Here is a 17,580-nt window from a genome sequence, read left to right as displayed (position 1 = left end):
CAAGGGGAGCTGCAGCATTCCCAGATGCTGCAGAGCCACACGTGGGTGAAGCAGAATTTGTGGATGTCAGGACAAAGCAGTGCTTCCCACGTGTGTGAATCCCTGCTGGATGTGCTTCCAGCCCCTGCAACATGAAGGCTGAGCTCTTCAAAGGCTCAAAATTTCCCCTTCCTCTGATGAGAACACTCATGGACACGAGGGAAGTGGAACATTAATGAGAATTAGGAGAGCGTGGTCTTCACGTTGTTATTTCAGGTTCTTCCTCCCTGCTCTGCCTGGCTCTTTTTTCCCAAACTTCTTTCCAGCTGGAGCATTAATTAGTGGAGGGTCCCTGAGCTGAGAGAGCTGCTGGGTGATGCTGTGAGTCAGGCAGGGCTGTGGGATGAGCCCAGCACAGCTCTCAGTCCCCTTTCATGTACCCTACTTCTGGCTCTCCAGAGAGCTCAGGCTGCTCATTAATATATTCAGGAATTTCAGAAATCCTCTGCTTGGCTGAGATTTTTCATTCCTGAACATGCATTTCCCTGTTATTCTAACCTTGGATGTCCATTCCCACTGTGTTCCACTGTGGAGGAAATCAAAACAGCAACGTGGCTTCTCTGTTGTGACAGTGGACACTGACCTGAACTGGTCCCGTTCCCAAATTCCCACTCAGAACCCAAGGCACAAATTGGGAAGAAGTATGAGCTGGTTCAAATCCCAAATTGCCACTGAGATCCCAAATCCTGTTTGACATTGCTGAGCTGTGCCAGCACAAATCCCCTGCCCTTGTAGCAGCACGAGATCCTTATAGGGTTGGGTGAAAAGCTCCAAGGAGACATTCCCTGTACAGTTCTTGCTGCATTCCCAGTTCCCTGCTCCATTCCCAGTTCCCATTCCCAGTTCCAGTTCCCTGCTCCATTCCCAGTTCCCTCCTCCCATTCCCCTGCTCCATTCCCAGTTCCCTGCTCCTATTCCCAGTTCCCTGTTCCCATTCCCAGTTCCCTGCTCCATTCCCAGTTCCCTGCTCCCATTCCCCTGCTCCATTCCCAGTTCCCTCCTCCCATTCCCAGTTCCCTGCTCCATTCTCAGTTCCCTGCTCCCATTCCCAGTTCCCATTCCCCATTCCCAGTTCCCTGCTCCATTCTCAGTTCCCTGCTCCCATTCCCAGTTCCCATTCCCCATTCCCAGTTCCCTGCTCCATTCCCAGTTCTCTGGTCTGTGCTCAGTTCCCTGCTCCCATTCCCAGTTCCCTGCTCCCATTCCCAGTTCCCTGCTCCCATTGCTGTTCCAGTTCCCATTCCCAGTTCCCATTCCCCATTCCCAGTTCCGTGCTCCCATTTCCAGTTCCGTTTCCCATTCCCATTTTCCATTCCCAGTTCCCATTCCCATTGCTGTTCAGGTTCCCATTCCCATTTCCCTGCTCCCATTCCCATTTCCCAGTTCCCATTCCCAGCTCCCATTCCCAGTTCCCATTCCCCATTTCCATCCCCATTTCCCAGTTCCCATTCCAAGTTCCCATTCCCCATTTCCATCCCCATTTCCCAGTTCCCATTCCAAGTTCCCACTCTCATCCCATCCCATCCCATCCCATCCCATCCCATCCCATCCCATCCCATCCCATCCCATCCCATCCCATCCCATCCCATCCCATCCCATCCCATCCCATCCCATCCCATCCCATCCCATCCCATCCCATCCCATCCCATCCCATCCCATCCCATCCCATGGATCCCATCCCATCCCATGGATCCCAGCCCATCCCTGAGGCTGTGGTGCCGTTGCAGTAACGTGGTGGAGAAGTGTGTGACGCACGCGTCGCGCACGGAGCGCGCCATGCTGATCGACGAGGTGTGCACCATGAACGACGGCCCCCACAGTGCCTTATACACCATGATGAAGGACCAGTACGCCAACTACGTGGTGCAGAAAATGATCGACGTGGCAGAGCCGGCCCAGAGGAAGATTGTCATGCACAAGGTGAGGAGGGACAGCCTGGCACTGGCACAGGCACTGACACTGGCACAGGCACTGCCATGCTGGGCTGGGGAAATGGGGCTGAGGGTGCAGCGATGGCAGAGGGGTTGGAGTGGTTCAGTAGCTCCAGGATGGGAATTACAGAATGGTTTGGGTTGGAAGGGAGTCCAGTGAGCTGGACTGGCAGTGAGCTGGACAGGCTGGGCAGTGGCTGTGCAGGGACAGCAGCAGGGGTGGCTCTCTGCCCACCACAGAGCATCTTTCCATCTCCAGTTTTTCGTTGTTTGGGCAGCCCTCAGCAGGAGCTGCTGCCTTGCAGAGCAATTCCAGGGCTTGTGGGAAGTTTTGGTTCAGACAGTGCCTTTTGTGTTTGTTCCCCTGCGTTTTCTCTTTGCCTCATCCTTCCTTCTCCTGCTGGAATCAGGAATTCTCCCAGGTTAGCGTCTCTCCCAGCAAGCCCTGGGATGAGTTCTCAGTTCAGAGCAGGAGCTGCTCAGTTGTTGAAACTGTGGAATGAGCCACCCCTGCCGTGGCAGGGACACCTCCCACTGTCCCAGGTGCTCCCAGCCCCAATGTCCAGCCTGGCCTTGGGCACTGCCAGGGATCCAGGGGCAGCCACAGCTGCTCTGGCAATTCCATGGCAGCCCCTGCCCACCCTGCCAGGGAACAATTCCTTGCCAAGATCCCATCCAGCCCTGCCCTGTGGCAGTGGGAGCCATTCCCTGTGTCCTGTCCCTCCCTGCCTTGTCCCCAGTCCCTCTGCAGCTCTCCTGGAGCCCCTTCAGGCCCTGCAAGGGGCTCTGAGCTCTGCCTGGAGCCTTCTCCTCTCCAGGGAGCACCCCCAGCTCTCCCAGCCTGGCTCCAGAGGGGCTCCAGCCCTGCAGCAGCTCCGTGGCTTCCTCTGGACTGGCTCCAGCAGCTCCAGGTGCTGCTGATGTTGGGGGCCCAGGGAGCAATTCCTTCCCAGTGTCCCACCTGTCCCTGCCCTCTGTCCAAGTGAAGCCATTTCCCCTTGTCCTGTCACTCCATTCCCTTGTCACCAGTCCCTCTCCAGCCTCCTGAAGGGACACAGAGCTGCCACTGGGGTTCAGCTGCAGCTGCTGCTGGCAGCAGTGCCCGTGTCCCAGTGACCCAGTTCTGCACTGAGCAGGCGCTGTAGTCTTGGCTGGGCTGAGCTGAGCTGGGCTGGGCTGTGCTGGGCTGAGCTGAGCTGGGCTGAGCTCAGCTGGGCTGTGCTGGGCTGAGCTGAGCTGGCCTGGGCTGGCCTGGGCTGGCCTGGGCTGGGCTGGGCTCCTGCGGCCACCCGGGCTTGAGGCTGTGTCCCCTGCCTGTGTTCCTATCCTTGTCCCTCTGTGTCCCCTGGCTGTGTCCCCATCTCTGTCCCTATGTGTCCCTGTGGGCTGTGCCCCTCTGCTTGTGTCCCTGTGTGCCCCCCTCACTGTGTCCCTACAGGCTGTGTCCCTGTGGCAGTGTCCCTCTCTCCTGTTTCACTTGGGGTCTGTTCCTGTGGGCTGTGTCCCCCTGGCTGTGTCCCTGCAAGCTGCGTCCCTGTGTCCTCCTGCCTGTGCTCCTCTGTCTGTGTCACTCTCTGTCCCTGTGTCTGTTCCTGCTGGTTGTGTCCCTCTGTGTCACTGTGTCCTTCTTGCTCCATCCCTGTGGCAGTGTCCCCTGCTTTTGTCCCTCTGTGACTCTGTCCCAGTGTCCCTCTGCCTGTGGCAGTGTCTCTGCTGGATCTGTCCCCATGTCTGTGTCCCCATGCCTGTGTCCCTCTGCCCATGTCCCTGTGTCCCTGCTGGATCTGTCCCTGTGTCTGTGTCCCCATGCCTGTGTCCCTGCTGGATCTGTCCCTGTGTCTGTGTCCCCATGCCTGTGTCCCTGCTGGATCTGTCCCCGTGCCTGTGTCTCTGTGTTTGTGTGTCTCTGCTGGATCTGTCCCTGTGTCTGTGTCCCTGTGCCCCTCTGCCTGTGGCTGCCAGCCCTGCCTGTCCCTCCTTGTCCCTCCCAAGGCCATGTCCCCTTACCTGGTGCCACCATGCAGGTGCCACCTGTGAGCCCACAGCCATTAATGAAATCCTCTGTTCCTCACTTTTAACTGAGTTTGGATGTGACACCTCCCAGGATCTGGGATCCCTGAGGCTGGAAAAGCTCTGCAAGGCCACGGGTGCAGCCTGTGCCCGATCCCCAGCTTGTCCCCACCAGAGCCCTGAGTGCCACCTCCAGGGATGGGCACTGCAAACCTCCCTGGTTTTCCCTGAACATCCTTTCCATGAAAAAAAAATCCTCCTGATATCCTAAACTTCCATGGTTTAGCATTGCAGTGTTTGAATGCACAACCACCCCAGCAGTTCCTATTTATCCAAAATTAAGACATTTGGAATGAAATCTGCATTGCTGCCATCCCCAGGGCCCTGTGCCTGCTGCTCCAAGGGCAGGGAGCTCTGGAAACACAGAATATCTTCATTTTCCTGCTTTTAAAGGTCACATATGCAGGGCTTTAGAATGGCAGTGGATGGAGAATAACAGGCTTGCAGTGGGGGGGTGGGACTGAGGGGATTTTAATTTTCCTCAGTGACATTTTTTGGGGTTACTTGATGAAAAATCACAGAAACAGCCAGAGAAATGAAATCCTGACTGACCCAGGCATGGAAAAGCCAAGATTTATTTATTTTGAATAATGTCAGGTATTCAAATGGTAATGAAGCATTTTTATTATTATATTTAAGCATCCTTGACTAAAGCAAACTGATTTTTCTGTAAGAAATGGGAATTGGTGTGAGGGAGCTGCTTTGACCTGCACATGCATGGAACCAACACAAACAGCTGGAATAATCCTCAGGGATGTTAATTCTTAGGTTTAGGAGCCACTCAGAGTCATTCTTTGAACTCCAAATCTATTTTAGTCCACAAGAAATGCTAAAGATAATTAAAGAAAGATATCAGACAAGGGATACACCCAATTTATCTGTGGCAGAAGGGCCCTGGATTTGTTAATCCATAACAGAGAGTTGTGTATTAAAAAAACCCAAAAACAAACCCAAATTATTGTTCCTGACATTCCTTACTTTCTTTTTCCCATGGAGCAAAGCCTTTGGAATAAAATGCAAATTAGATTATCAGTGAGGCTGTCAAAAATAGCTCAGGGTTGACAGCTAAATGGGCCTGAGTGAATGTGATTTCAGCTGTGATCCCAGGCTGCAGGAAAGCCTGGAAAAATGGAGCCAGGAATGGCTGGGGATTGTGGAAAACAGGTTGGGATGGGGCTAAAAGTGGGATTTTATTTCAGTTTAAAACAATTCAATTGAGAAGTGATTTTAACAGTTGTGTCAGTAGAGGGAAAAAATGGAAGGGATGAAGCTGGACAGAGGAGGAATGGTTGGAATTGGAGCTTCACTGCTCCTTTTGCTGGGCACAGGCAACATTCCTGCTGGGAATGGGGAGCCAGGCTTGGGTTTGTGATTCTGGAATGAGGCTCCTTGAGGAGCAGGAATGGGAGGGGCTGGAGGCTGAGCCAGGAGTTGGGATGGTCAGTGAGGGAATGGAGTCACCCTTGGAGCAGTTTGGGATGGTCAGTGAGGGGATGGGGTCACCCTTGGAGCAGTTTGGGATGGTCAGTGATGGGATGGGGTCACCCTTGGAGCAGTGAGGGGATGGTCAGTGAGGGGATGGGGTCACCCTTGGAGCAGGGAATGCTGGACATGCAGGGGCTGTTCCTACTTGGAGAGGAGAAAATGGTTAAATCATGGAATCCTGGAAGCATTTGGGTTAGAGAACCCTTAAATCCCATCCAGTGCCAGCCCTGCCCTGGCAGGGACACCTGCCACTGTCCCAGGTGCTCCCAGCCCCAATGTCCAGCCTGGCCTTGGGCACTGCCAGGGATCCAGGGGCAGCCACAGCTGCTCTGGCAATTCCATGGCAGCCCCTGCCCACCCTGCCAGGGCTTCCCAAGATCCCATCCCAGGCTGTGGGAATCCATTGAATTCAAACCCTTGTGCAAAATCCCACTGGGAATTTGGGGGCAGTGCCTGGATTCCCAGGAATTGTGATGCCTGCAGATCCCTGGGGGTGTGTGTGTGTGTGACCTGAGCTCAGGGGGTGCTGTGACCTCAGTCAGCCCCTCAGTGCCCTTTTGGGGTGGCTGTGACCTCACTCAGCCCCTCAGAGCCGTTTTGGGGTGGCTGTGACCTCACTCAGCTCCATTTTTTGCTGCTTTTCCCGGCAGATCCGGCCCCACATCGCCACGCTGCGCAAGTACACATACGGCAAACACATCCTGGCCAAGCTGGAGAAGTACTACATGAAGAATGGGGTGGATTTGGGGCCCATCTGTGGGCCCCCCAACGGCATCATCTGAGCAGGGGCTGCCTCCAGAGGCACTCCAGGATCCCAGAATGCAGCCCAGGAATCCAGCCCAGAGCCCACCCACACCACCCGCCACGGTTGCTAAAAAAAAACCCAAACAAGCAAAACCCACAAAAAACAAACAGAGAAAAGCAGAAAAAAAAAACCACAAAAAAAAAAGAGAAGCCTTTGTAAATTTCTTTAATTTTATTATGCATAACATGTACTAATTATTTTTTTTAATTAACTAATTGCCCTGCTGTTTTACTGGTGTATAGAATTCTTGTACATAGGTCTCAGATGTACATGGAAGGCCACATTTTTGTTCACTGTTGTATCTATATTCCAAATGTGGAGACTTTCAGGGTGGTTGGTTTGAAGACAACAAACAAACATAACAGGGAAAAAAACCCCGTTTTTAATTCATCATTTTTTGCAAATACCTTTCTTGGGGTTTTTTTTTTTCCTCCTTTTAGCCCAAAAATCAACGAGAAGTTGGGATTTTAGTTCAGTGACACCACTGGTAGAAATACTGAAAAAGAGAAAAATTCAACTTGCTAAAGTTTGGTTTTAAACAAAGACACCAAAATTCCGTTTTTGGGACTTTTTAATGGCTTTATTTCTATTTTATTTGTGACTCTGACATGCTGAAGGAGGGAGCTTAGCTGGCGTTTTGAGAAAACACCCAGAGATGATTTTAAAGTGAGGATTTTTGGGATTTTTTTATGCCCACTCCTCTGTTCACCTGGAGAGACACAATTTGATTATTTAGCATGAGGAAAAACAAAAAAATCCAACTCGGCTTTGGTCTTGCTTCTATAAATATATAGTGTATACTTGGTGTAGACTTTACATATATAAAAATTTGTAGTATTTTCTTGTTTTGATGTCTGATCTGTATCTATAATGTACCCTAGTAGTGGAACATACTTCTGACTGTACAATTGTACATTTGTAAACCTCTGTAATGTAAATGTGGAGAAGTTTGAATCGACATAAAACCCGTTTTTTGGTAAGAAAACAGGAAAAAAAAAAGAATTTAGCAAAACCTGTGCATTTCAGTGTATATTCACACCTTTTATGGTCGTAGCATATAGTGTTGTATATTGTAAATTGTAATTTCAACCAGAAGTAAATTTTTTCTTTTGAAGGAAATGTTCTCTTTATACAGCCTAGTTAATGTTTAAAAACAAAAAAGGAAGAAAAATAAACTGCTTGGTTTTATTTGTCACCTAGTTGGACGGTAGAGATCCTTTCTAAATGTTCTACAGACCTGATTCAGTTCCAAATAGTGTTTTTTTGAATCTTACAAAGTAATGTTTTGCTTCTTTTGTGACAGTAAGAAACAAAAAGTGCAAAAGTACAGCCCCCCCCTAGTTTTCCTTACAATCAGAGCCCCTTTTCACCTTGTAAAGTGTGAATCACCTCCCCCTTTTTTGTACAGAAGATGAACTGTATTTTGCATTTTGTCTACTTGTAAGTGAATGTAACATACTGTCAATTTTCCTCGTTTGAATATAGAATTGTAACACTACACGGTGTACATTTACAGAGCCTTGTGTATATTTCCAATGAACTTTTTTGCAAGCACACTTGTAACCATATGTGTATAATTAACAAACCTGTGTATGCTTCTGCCTGGGCGACTATTTTTTGTAACTCTTGTGTAGATTGTCTCTAAACAACGTGTGATCTTTATTTTGAAAAATACAGAACTTTGGAATCTGGCCCTGGGTTTCATGGAATCCTTTGTTGGAGTTTGGAGATTCAGTCGTAGGGCAGGAGACAGGAGGAGCTAGAAGAGCTGTGATTTTCATGGAATAATTGGAGTTCTGAGTTTCAGACACAGGGAAGAGCTGGAGCTGTGATTTTCATGGATTCAGTTTTTGGAGTTTACATCTCCAGTCCAGGGGCAGGAGGTAGGAAGGGCTGGAGCTGTGCTGTTCATGGAATGTTCAGTGAAAAGGTGTGCTTTTCATGGAATGTTGAATTGGAATTTGGAATTTCAGACACAGGGAAGGGCAGTGCTTTTCATGGAATTTGGAGCTTCAGTCCAGGGGCAGGAGATAGGAAGGGCTGGAGCTGTGCTGTTGGTGGAATGTCAGTTGGAATTTGGAGCTTCAATCCAAGGGCAGGAAAGGCTGGAGCTGTGATTCTCACTGAATGTTCAGTTGGAGTTTGGAGATCCACTGTGGGACCAGGACACAGGGAAGAGCTGGAGCTGTGATTTCCATGGAATGTTGGAGTTTGGAGCTTCAGACCCAGGAAGAGCTGGAGCTGTGCTGGAGGATTGGGATGGAGAACAGAGAAGGGAATCTTTTTAATGGATTTATTTGTGGTTTTTTTTGTGAGTCTGACATGCTGAAGGAGGGAGCTGAGCTGGCGTTTCCTTGGAGGGGAGGAAACACCCAGGGATGATTTTGAAGTGGAGGATCGGGGACCCATCCTGAACGGGCTCCCCAGGGCACAGGGATGGGGAATTCTCTTGAGATCCCACCTGCAGAGCTGCTCCTGCCCTGGAACCTCCAAGATCAAGAATTTGGAGCTGCTGGAGAGAGTTCAGAGGAGGCCACAGAGCTGCTGCAGGGCTGGAGCCCCTCTGGAGCCAGGCTGGGAGAGCTGGGGGTGCTCCCTGGAGAGGAGAAGGCTCCAGGCAGAGCTCAGAGCCCCTTGCAGGGCCTGAAGGGGCTCCAGGAGAGCTGCAGAGGGACTGGGGACAAGGCAGGGAGGGACAGGACCCAGGGAATGGCTCCCACTGCCACAGGGCAGGGCTGGATGGGATCTTGGCAAGGAATTGTTCCCTGATGTTTCTCCCCGTGGTTTCTTTTTGTCCTCCCACCCCTCCAGGCTGCTCCACGGAGCTGATGGTTCTACCCCCACTCATCCCCTGCTGCCCTCATGATGTCCTGGTCTCCCTTATTTCCCCAATTCCCTATTTACGGAAGCTCTATCTCCCTTTTTTTTTTTTTTTTCCCCTGTGTGAACAGAACCCCGAAATCAGCCTCACCTTCCCACAAGTTTTCCCCATTTGCAGCATCCAGGACCCTCTCTGTCCCTCTGCTGCATTTAAAACCCTTTTCCAGGGGAACATCTGGGGAATATCGATGAATCTGGGATAGTGTGGAGGCAGGGCCACGTGTGATGGAGGGCCAAAAAGTGCCCATTTCACAGGAAATGACTGATTTTGGTTTAGCACATGGAAAAGATGGCCTGGACTCTTCCCATGTCCCATTCCCACCCCTGGGACCCCACACTGGGATTGATCTGAGACCCCCACATTGGGAATTGGGATTGATCTGGAACTCCCACACTGGGATCGATGTGAGAGCCTCACTGGAATTGATTTGGGACCCCCAGTTTGAGATTGATCTGAGACCCTCCTGCACTGGGATTGATCTGGAACCTCCACATTGGGATCGATCTGGAGTCCTACACTGGGATTGGTCTGGGACCCACACTGGGATTGTCTGGGACTCACACTGGGATTGATCTGTTCCCACCCCCATGGTGTTAAATTCAGCAGATTTGGGCTTTGACATCGTTTCTGCCCAGGGTTTGAAGCCCCCCTGTGCCACCAGGTCCAGGGCACTCATCCTTTGGGGTTTTAGAGCTCTTTGGGTGTCTTTGAGCTCTTCACCAACCCCATTTACCTGCTGGTGCCTGTGGAGCTCAGCCAGCTGCAGGTTTACAACGTGTATAAATCTATTTTTCAATGTTTAATTCAGCACCGAGCACTCAAATCAGGCTGGAGAGGAAGGGGAGCGTGCCCAGGCTCTGTTTGTCCCCCAGACTCCTGCAGGTCTGGGCTCAGCCCTGGGAGGTGCCCGGGAATGGGATCGGCCCTGGGCACCCTTCCCACCCTGAGGGGCTCAGGGATGGCGGCTCTGGGCACCCTTCCCGCTGCCCTGCCGGGTGACAGAGGGGACACGGCCCGGGAAGGACACGGATGCCCCGTGCTGGCCCTGCTCCGGTCCCTCCTGAGCACCGCTGGTGATTACTGCTGGAGAAGGGATATGGAGGGACCTGTCACCTCAGCCGGGATCACACTCTTCTCCCATCGCACCGAGGGGACACGAGGGGACACGAGGGGACCGGGGCTGCCGCTGCCACCGCGGGCGGAGCGAGGACAAGGACCCGGAGGCAGCGCCCTCCGCCCCCCCAGCCCCTCCTGTGGGCTCCGGCAAACCCCGGCACCCTTCGGGGCCACCCCTGGGTGCCACCCCTGGGCGGGGACCCGCGGGGACCCTGCGGCCCTGGCCCGGTCCCTGCAGGGGTGGCGGCGGCCACGGCGGGGCGGTGCAGGCCCAGCAACGGGCCCGGGCCGGGCTGCGACCGCGACCCTCTGGGAGGGGACAGCCCCTGCACGGGGACACCGCCGGGACCCTCTGGGAGGGGACAGCACCGGGACCCTCTGGGAGGGGACATCCCCTGCCTGGGGACACCGCCGGGACCCTCTGTGAGGGGACAGCAGCCCTGCCTGGGGCCACCACCGAGACCCTCTGTGAGGGGACAGCATGCCTGCCTGGTGACACCACCGGGACCCTCTATGAGGGGACAGCAGCCCTGCCTGGGGACACTACCGCGACCCTCTGTGAGGGGACATCCCCGGCACTGGGACCTCTGCTTGGGGGACAACAGCCCCAGGCCGGGAGCCCCCCGTCCTGGGGATCCCCCTCTGTCGCCGGGACCCCACTGCCTTGTGACACCCCCCGGCCCGGCTGTCCCCAGTGTTCCTGGGACTCCCCCAGCCCACTTCAAAGCCACCTCCTGTCCCCGGACCCCCCATGGAACCCCCTGCACGGGACCCCCGCTGCTCCGGGGTCACCCCACTGTCCGGGGGATCCCCCCGCAATCTCTGGGACCCTCCCACTGTCCCTGGGATGTCCCCGGGCCCCGCTCTTCACCCCCAACCCCGGGGATCTCTCCCCACCTTCCTCTGGGCTTCCCCCCCCTTCTCACACCTTCTATAAGTGCACTTCAAAAACAAAACCAAAAAACCTTAATTTGGATTCTGCTGATTACAGGACAATTAAAACCGAATGGAGTCACTCAGGTGGGGGCCCCCCAGAGCCCCCCCGATATTTCCCACCCCGGGAGTCCCCTGAGGTTCCAGCCCCAGGGAGGATCCCCAGTGGGGGATTTGTGGGGAGCCGTGTCCCTCCCTGCTCCCCCCAGCCAGAGGTTCAGCTCCATTTCTGGCTGAATTTCGCTGATTTTCCCTCCTTTGACCCAGAAAGCTCCCCTGACCCCGAGCCCCTTCCCGGTTGCATTTTGAGGGTAAATGAGGGAGTTTAGGGGAATCCGAGTCTGTTTTTAGCCCCTTGGCAAGAAAGGAGGAATTCCACGCGTGGGAATGGCTCGTTCCCACCCCATCATCTGCTCCCAGCTCACCCACAGCCACAGCACCCCCAGCGCCCCTCGGGGTGACCAAACCCCAAATTCAGAGCCGAGCCACTCCAGGGACACCTGGCAGGTGTGGAAGTCACGGTCGTGGCCCCGCCCTCTGCTCCCGCTGTTATCCCGGGTTTTTGAGCGGGGAAACTGAGGCACGCTGGGGCTGCTTCAGCTGTCCTGGGAGTGATTCCCGGAATGCTCGAAGGTTTTCCCCTCCCATCCGTCCCTGGGTACCCCCCAAGTGTCCCAAACACCACCTTGGGCTCCCCCATCTAATCCTGGGTGCCTCCAGCTGCCCATACACCCTCCTATCTCCCACTGGATCTCCCCAGCCTGTCCCAGTTCCCCCCATACATACCCAGGCTGCCCCCAGTTTGCTCCAGTGCCCTCCTTTACCCATTCCAGTGCTCCCCATCTACCCCAGTCCCTTCCATCTGCCCCAGATCCCTCCCATCTGTCCCTGGTCGACCCCCAGTTTGCCCCAGGTCCCCTCTATGTGTCCTCCAAGCCCCTTCCCATCAGTCCCAGGCTCTCCCCATTTAACCCACAGCCCACCTCATCTACCCCGCATCCCCTCTTGCGCCCCCAGTTCTCCCCTCACCAACCCCAGGGTACCTCAGTCTGCCCCAGACCTCTCACCTGTCCCCATGGTACCCCTCATCCAACCCTGTCACCCCCATCTACCCCCGGGACCTGCCCTGGACACCCCCACATGTCCCCCATGCTCCTCCCCATCTACTCCAGGGTCCCCCAGCCTGCCCCAGCTCCTCCCATCTGCCCCAGCTCCTCCCATCTGTCCCAGGTCCCCCCAGTCTGTCCCAGGTCCCTCCAGTGTGTCCCCCAAGCTCTCCCCCATCTGTCTCAGGTCCCCCCATCTCACCCCCAAGCTCCCCCCATCTACCCCAGGGTCCCCCAGCCTGCCCCAGACCCCTCCCATATATCCAGGTCCCCTCCCATCTACCCCCGGTCCCCCCCTCTATCCCCCAAGCTCCCCCTCCATCCACCCCAGGCTCCCCCAACCTACCCCAGCCCCCCCGCTCCCCCCAGGCTCCTCCCCCGTCCCCTCCCGCTGTCCCCGGGCCGTGGCCGTGCGGGGCGGGGGCGGCGCGGGGGGGGCGCGGCGGGGCCGGGAGGGCGGCGCGGCGGCGGCGGCGGCCCCGCACCCAGAGCCCGCACCCACCGCCCGCCTCCCGCGGGCGGCGGCAACAAAGGCCCTTCCCCGCCCCCGCCGCCGCCTCCCGCCGCCGCCGGCAGCGTCCTTGCGGCAGGAAGATGCCCGGGGAGGTGCCGCCGCCGGCGCCCCGGGGGCTGCGGAGCCTCCCGCTGCTGCTGCTGCTGCTGCTCAGCGCCCGCGCCGCGCTGGTGAGTGCGGGGGCACCCGCGGGGACACGGCCCGGGGGACACCGGCACCGCGAGGGGGGCGGCGGGGACCGGCACCGAGCGGGAGGTGAGGGGAGGGATCGGCATCGGCACCGGGAGGGGTCAGCAGGGACCGGGAGGGGTCAGCGGGGACCGGCACCGGGAGGGGTCAGCGGGGACCGGCAGCGGGCGGCACCGGCCCCGCGGAGGAGCTGCCGCGGGCAGGGGGGTGGGACCGGCCCCGGCACCGCGCGTGGATCGGTACCGCGGGGGATGGGGCTGTGTGGGGTGGTATCAGCATCGTGCACGGGCCGGTCCCGGGCAGCGGCACCGCTCCGGAACCGGCCTCGGTACCGCGCGTGGATCGGCAGCGGGGGGGGGCACCGCAGCGGGCTGGGGGCGTGGGGCCGGCAGCGGTACCGGGGGGGGACCGGCAGCGGTACCGGGGGAGAACCGGCACCGTGCGGGGTCTGGCAGCGGCACCCCCGGGACCGGGACCCGGCTTGCGGGGGCTCCGGCACCCGCGCCCCTCTGTGGGGTCCCCCCCTCCCGAGGGGCTCCGCTCCCCGCACCCTGACCCGCGCCGGCCCCTCCGTGGCCGCAGAGTCCCCCCGAGCCCAGCAGGCGCTGCCCCCGGGGCTGTCCCCTCCCCTGCGACCCCCCAGGCGGTGCCGGGCAGGGTGGTGGCCGTGGGGAGGGGGCTGCGGGCAGCTGCCGTTTGAAGGTCGTAGGGAAACACGCCTTAAAAATCTCCCTGAGGGGCGGAGAGCGAGGAACCCCCCTGCTGCTGCTCGGGGGCATCAGGGACTCGCTCCCCATCCTTCCCCTCTGCCTCCCCCGTCCCCCTCCCCTCCTGCATCCCCAGCTCCTGATGGGGCGGGGGGCGGCAGATGCAGCCCGGGCGGCGCAGACAGCGCCCGCGTTTCCCCTTCCATGTGGCCGGAGGAGAAGGGGCTGGGGGCTCCTCGTGGCGCTTCCAAAGCTGCTGCTCCACCTGGGAGAAGGTCCAGGGGATCCTGGGCTCCATAGGAACCTCCCTGCCCTGCCTGCTCCCTGCCCAGAGCCGGGCGGTGCAGTTTTGGGGGACTGGGGTGCTGCTCTTTGGGGGATGCTCTCCAGGAAGGAGCCAAAGGATGCTTTTCCCTCGCAGCCCGGGATCAACGGGAGAGCGTGGTGGGGAGCAAGGCTCCTCCTCTGAAGAGGGGAAAGAAGCCCCAGGGCCTGGCTGCTGCATTGAATCACCCAGAGCTCATCCCCCTCCTCCCGGGCGCTGGTTTGGGGTGCCCCAGGCTGGCTCCCCCATTTCTGCCCGAGGGGCGTTCTCCCAGCTCTGCCCCTCTGGAATAGAGACACAACTCCAGCGTCCCTGAGGGGACGTGACTCCTCCAACGCCTCTGGCAGATCCGTAGGGATCCAAGGGCACTTTACTGAGCCCAAAATTCCCTTTGCCCTGGATCTGGGGGAGTCTCTGCTCCGCCGGGAGCTCCTCTCCATGCCCGGGTGGCCTCAGTGCTGCCAGGTGAGTGTGGCTGTGCCCGTGCCCCCAGCACACCTGGCAGTGTGGGGTCGGCTCTGGGGGTGCTCACCCTCCCCACATGAGCTTTTCCCCTTTTGGGGATTGGAATTACTGGTTGCTGGGTGAGGTTGTTGGTGTTTCCTGAGGGGATTTAAGCTGTTTAGGAGAGGTTGTGGGGCTGTTCAGATGGGATGTGGGACAGTCCCAAGGGCTGGAGGAGCTGCTGTCTCCACCTGGACGGGATCAATGCCTCCCCTCTCCCCACCCCTTCCCTGGAGCTTTTCAGTCCTTCCTTCTCCTTGGACAGACTCAGCTCCTGCCTTGGGTCCCCGGGAGGGAAGCAGTGACTTGGCACAGCTCCGGAACATCCATGACGATGGGAGGGGGATGGAATTGGGGGTTCCTGTCCCCCCGGTGCTGGACCCCGGGCCCTGCCAGAGAACCTTCCCCTGGAGCAGCACCCGGAGCGTTCCTGGCTGCTCTGGGGAGCCCGGGCGAGCTACTCCAGCCCCGCTGGCACCGCCCCGTGAGCTGCTGGGACAGGGACGGGGACAGGGATGGGGACAGGGACGGGGCCTGGCGTGGCTGGAGCCTCGCTGGCTGTGACACGTCCCCGGGACTCGATGCCTCCCTTTGATCTCCTGCTGTCCGTGACCCCTCTCGGCCGGGCTTTGGGGAAGCTGCGATGGATCCCCTTGGGATCGGTCCCTGTAACCCTTTGTGTGCCAGCGTGGGAAAGCTGGAGGACAGGGGCTGCTTCTCCTGCCGGGACCCCTCGGTTTTGCCCAACAGCGCCGTGGACAGGTTTGGGTTTGGCTGTGATTTCCCAAGGCTCACGAGCTCATCCCTGGTCCTGCCTCATCCCTTTGGAGCTGGATATGGACACGGGGAGAGGGGACGAGGGGAACTCATCATGAGAGCCTGCATCAGCCATCGCCGGGCAGGGATGGGCTCAGCGCCCTGTGGGACAGCCGGGATTGCCGGGACAGGCTCCTCTCTGTGCTGCTGGGAGTGCTGGCTGCTCCCCACCCCCAGACCACACACAGCCTGGGCAATCTACTTCCTCATCCTCCTCCTGCGGGCAGGCAGAGCGGGCTGCTGGCAGCTGAGTGACATCCGGGGACCGCTGGGGACACCTGTGCAGAGGGGGCAGGACAGGCAGCTCTGCTCACGGTAATTAGTGGCTGATGAGCTTTAATCAGGCCGTGGGTTATGCAGGGGGTGTGTACAGCCAGCCCTGAGTGCCACCCCCGGCTCTGGGGTCCCCAAGGTGGGGCTCAGGGTGCTTTGTTGTGGCCCTGGCTGCTGTGGGAGCCCAGCTTAGGGATCAACTCATCACCTTAATTACCGACAGCGTTGATTGGCCCTAACCTTTCCCAGGTCCCTGGAACATTGCTGGGGTGGTGCTGGGGTGGCCATAGCCTGGCTCCCAGTGCAGGAGATCGAGGGGATGCTCTGGATTCAGTCCTGGGTTGTTTCCCTGTGGAAGCGCATCCCTTGCTCCCCGTGATCCCTCCGGGTCCTCCCTTGGCTCAATCCAGAGGAAAGCAAAGATCCCTCCAGGCCCTGCAGAGTTTTGGGGTTTTGCCCTGCAGGGATCTGGGGGGGTTCAGGGCTCACAGCTCCGGGTCCCACCAGGGTTGGGGGTTCACCCTCATTCCCGTGTTTTGGTCTCGGCAGCTGCCTGGGCCCAGCCCGGCACCCGGGCCATGGGGGAGGGTCTCTCCTGAGCTTTGGGGGTGCTGTGGGGTTTGGTGGAATGAATCTGCAGGGCTCAGCCTGGCCCCAGGGGTGGATTGGAGCTCCCTGGTGCGAGCTGGGGTCACACGGGGTTCAGCCCAGCCCCATTTGTGGGGACAGCCCAGCTCTCCCAGTCCAGCCGTGCTCAACCCCAGCTCCCTCCTCTTTCATGGAGAAACTGAGGAAAAAAAATACCTCGATCAATAAAGGAATGGGTCCCCAAAGGTTGCAGGTCCTCTGGCCACTGTCGCCTCCTACCCGGCAGTGAAGTCCCCGGGTGTCCCCAGGGCTCCTTTTTCCTGGGCAGACGCGCGGCAGCCCCGGGAGACGGCAGCGGGGGCTGGGGAATGCCGGGGCCGGGGACGTGAGCCGGGTACCAAACCCTGCGGGCCCGCCGGGGCTCTGCGAACGGAGCTCTTCTCCTCCCGAGCCTCCAGGGGCTTCAGCACAGCTCCGGCTGATTCTGTCTGTCCCCATGTCCCCGTGTCCCCGTCCCGCCCGGCTCTCCTGGGGCTGGGCCCGGTCCCACCCTCGCCTCCTGCCCAGCCCCGGGCGCTGTTCTTGCCGCTGCTCTGCTGGGCTCAGCCCCGACACTGTCGGAGATGGGGAGCAGGGATTTGGAGGGAGAAACCCCAAAGTGCAGCTGGGGACTCCTGGGAGCACGGGGGTGCCTTGGCCGGGATGTGCTTCTGGCATCCTCCAGGATCTCCCTTCCCTCCTCATCCTCCCCGCCCAGCCCGAGGCTCCCTTGGCTCGGGAGCTGCTGGAGAAGGATTTCTCCTCCGGAGCAGGGAATGCCCCCGAGCCCCTGGAGGACAGGAAGGGGGCCTGGCCCTGCTCGGTGTCACCTCGGTCCTGCCTGGCCCCAGAGCCACCGCTCGGGTGTGGAGGGAGGAGCGGGGCCTTTCCCGTGTTTTGTGCCATTCCCAGTTTCCCACCCGTGTTTGGTGCCGTTCCCAGTGTCCCAGTCTTGTTTTGTGCCATTCCCAGTTTCCCACCCGTGTTTTGTGCCATTCCCAGTTCCCCCCCCCCCCGTTTGGTGCCGTTCCCGGTTCCCTCCGTGCCCTGGGGGGAACATTTGTCCAGCGGTGATTCCCTGGCCCGGCCGGGCCCCGGGGGGAGCGGAGGTGGAACAGGGAGCTCTTTGTGGCCACTCCTCCCTCTCTCCCCATTAATTAATTTGACATTTAAACCGAGCAGAGCTCCCGAGCGTCTCGGTGCTCTCCGGAGCAGCAGGAGAGCTGCTGGAATTCCAGGTGGGAGAGGAGGATGTGGCT

The 17,580-nt window shown here is 58.1% G+C and overlaps 2 protein-coding genes and 1 long non-coding RNA gene across 9 annotated transcripts in view; 2 read left to right on the top strand and 1 right to left on the bottom strand.

Annotated features, from left to right (window-relative positions):
* The window catches only part of PUM1 (pumilio RNA binding family member 1), an 82,114-nt gene extending 74,093 nt beyond the window's left edge, over positions 1-8,021 (top strand). For all 6 annotated transcript variants that reach the window (XM_033080960.2, XM_033080957.2, XM_033080959.2 and 3 more), the window contains exons 21-22: positions 1,767-1,959; positions 6,176-8,021. In XM_033080960.2, coding sequence (XP_032936851.1) covers positions 1,767-1,959; positions 6,176-6,307 — 325 coding nt within the window. In that variant the 3' untranslated portion in view covers positions 6,308-8,021. The remainder of the gene's footprint in view (positions 1-1,766; positions 1,960-6,175) is intronic.
* On the bottom strand, positions 7,796-16,636 carry LOC117007656. Its single transcript, XR_004420185.2, has 2 exons — positions 16,499-16,636; positions 7,796-8,576 (listed from the first exon to the last, which is right to left on the bottom strand). It is a non-coding gene; the product is annotated as an uncharacterized LOC117007656 (long non-coding RNA).
* Positions 12,923-17,580, top strand: part of SDC3 (syndecan 3) — a 43,589-nt gene continuing 38,931 nt past the window's right edge. For both annotated transcript variants that reach the window (XR_004420184.2, XM_033080961.2), the window contains exon 1: positions 12,923-13,050. Coding sequence is in view for 1 of the 2 variants with exons in the window: in XM_033080961.2 (XP_032936852.1) it covers positions 12,961-13,050 (90 nt within the window). In the remaining variant the exon portion in view is untranslated. The remainder of the gene's footprint in view (positions 13,051-17,580) is intronic.

Source organism: Catharus ustulatus, chromosome 26 (genome assembly GCF_009819885.2).
Source record: "Catharus ustulatus isolate bCatUst1 chromosome 26, bCatUst1.pri.v2, whole genome shotgun sequence".
NCBI classification, from domain to species: Eukaryota; Metazoa; Chordata; class Aves; order Passeriformes; family Turdidae; genus Catharus; species Catharus ustulatus.
This window is presented reverse-complemented; position numbering and strand designations above follow the sequence as displayed.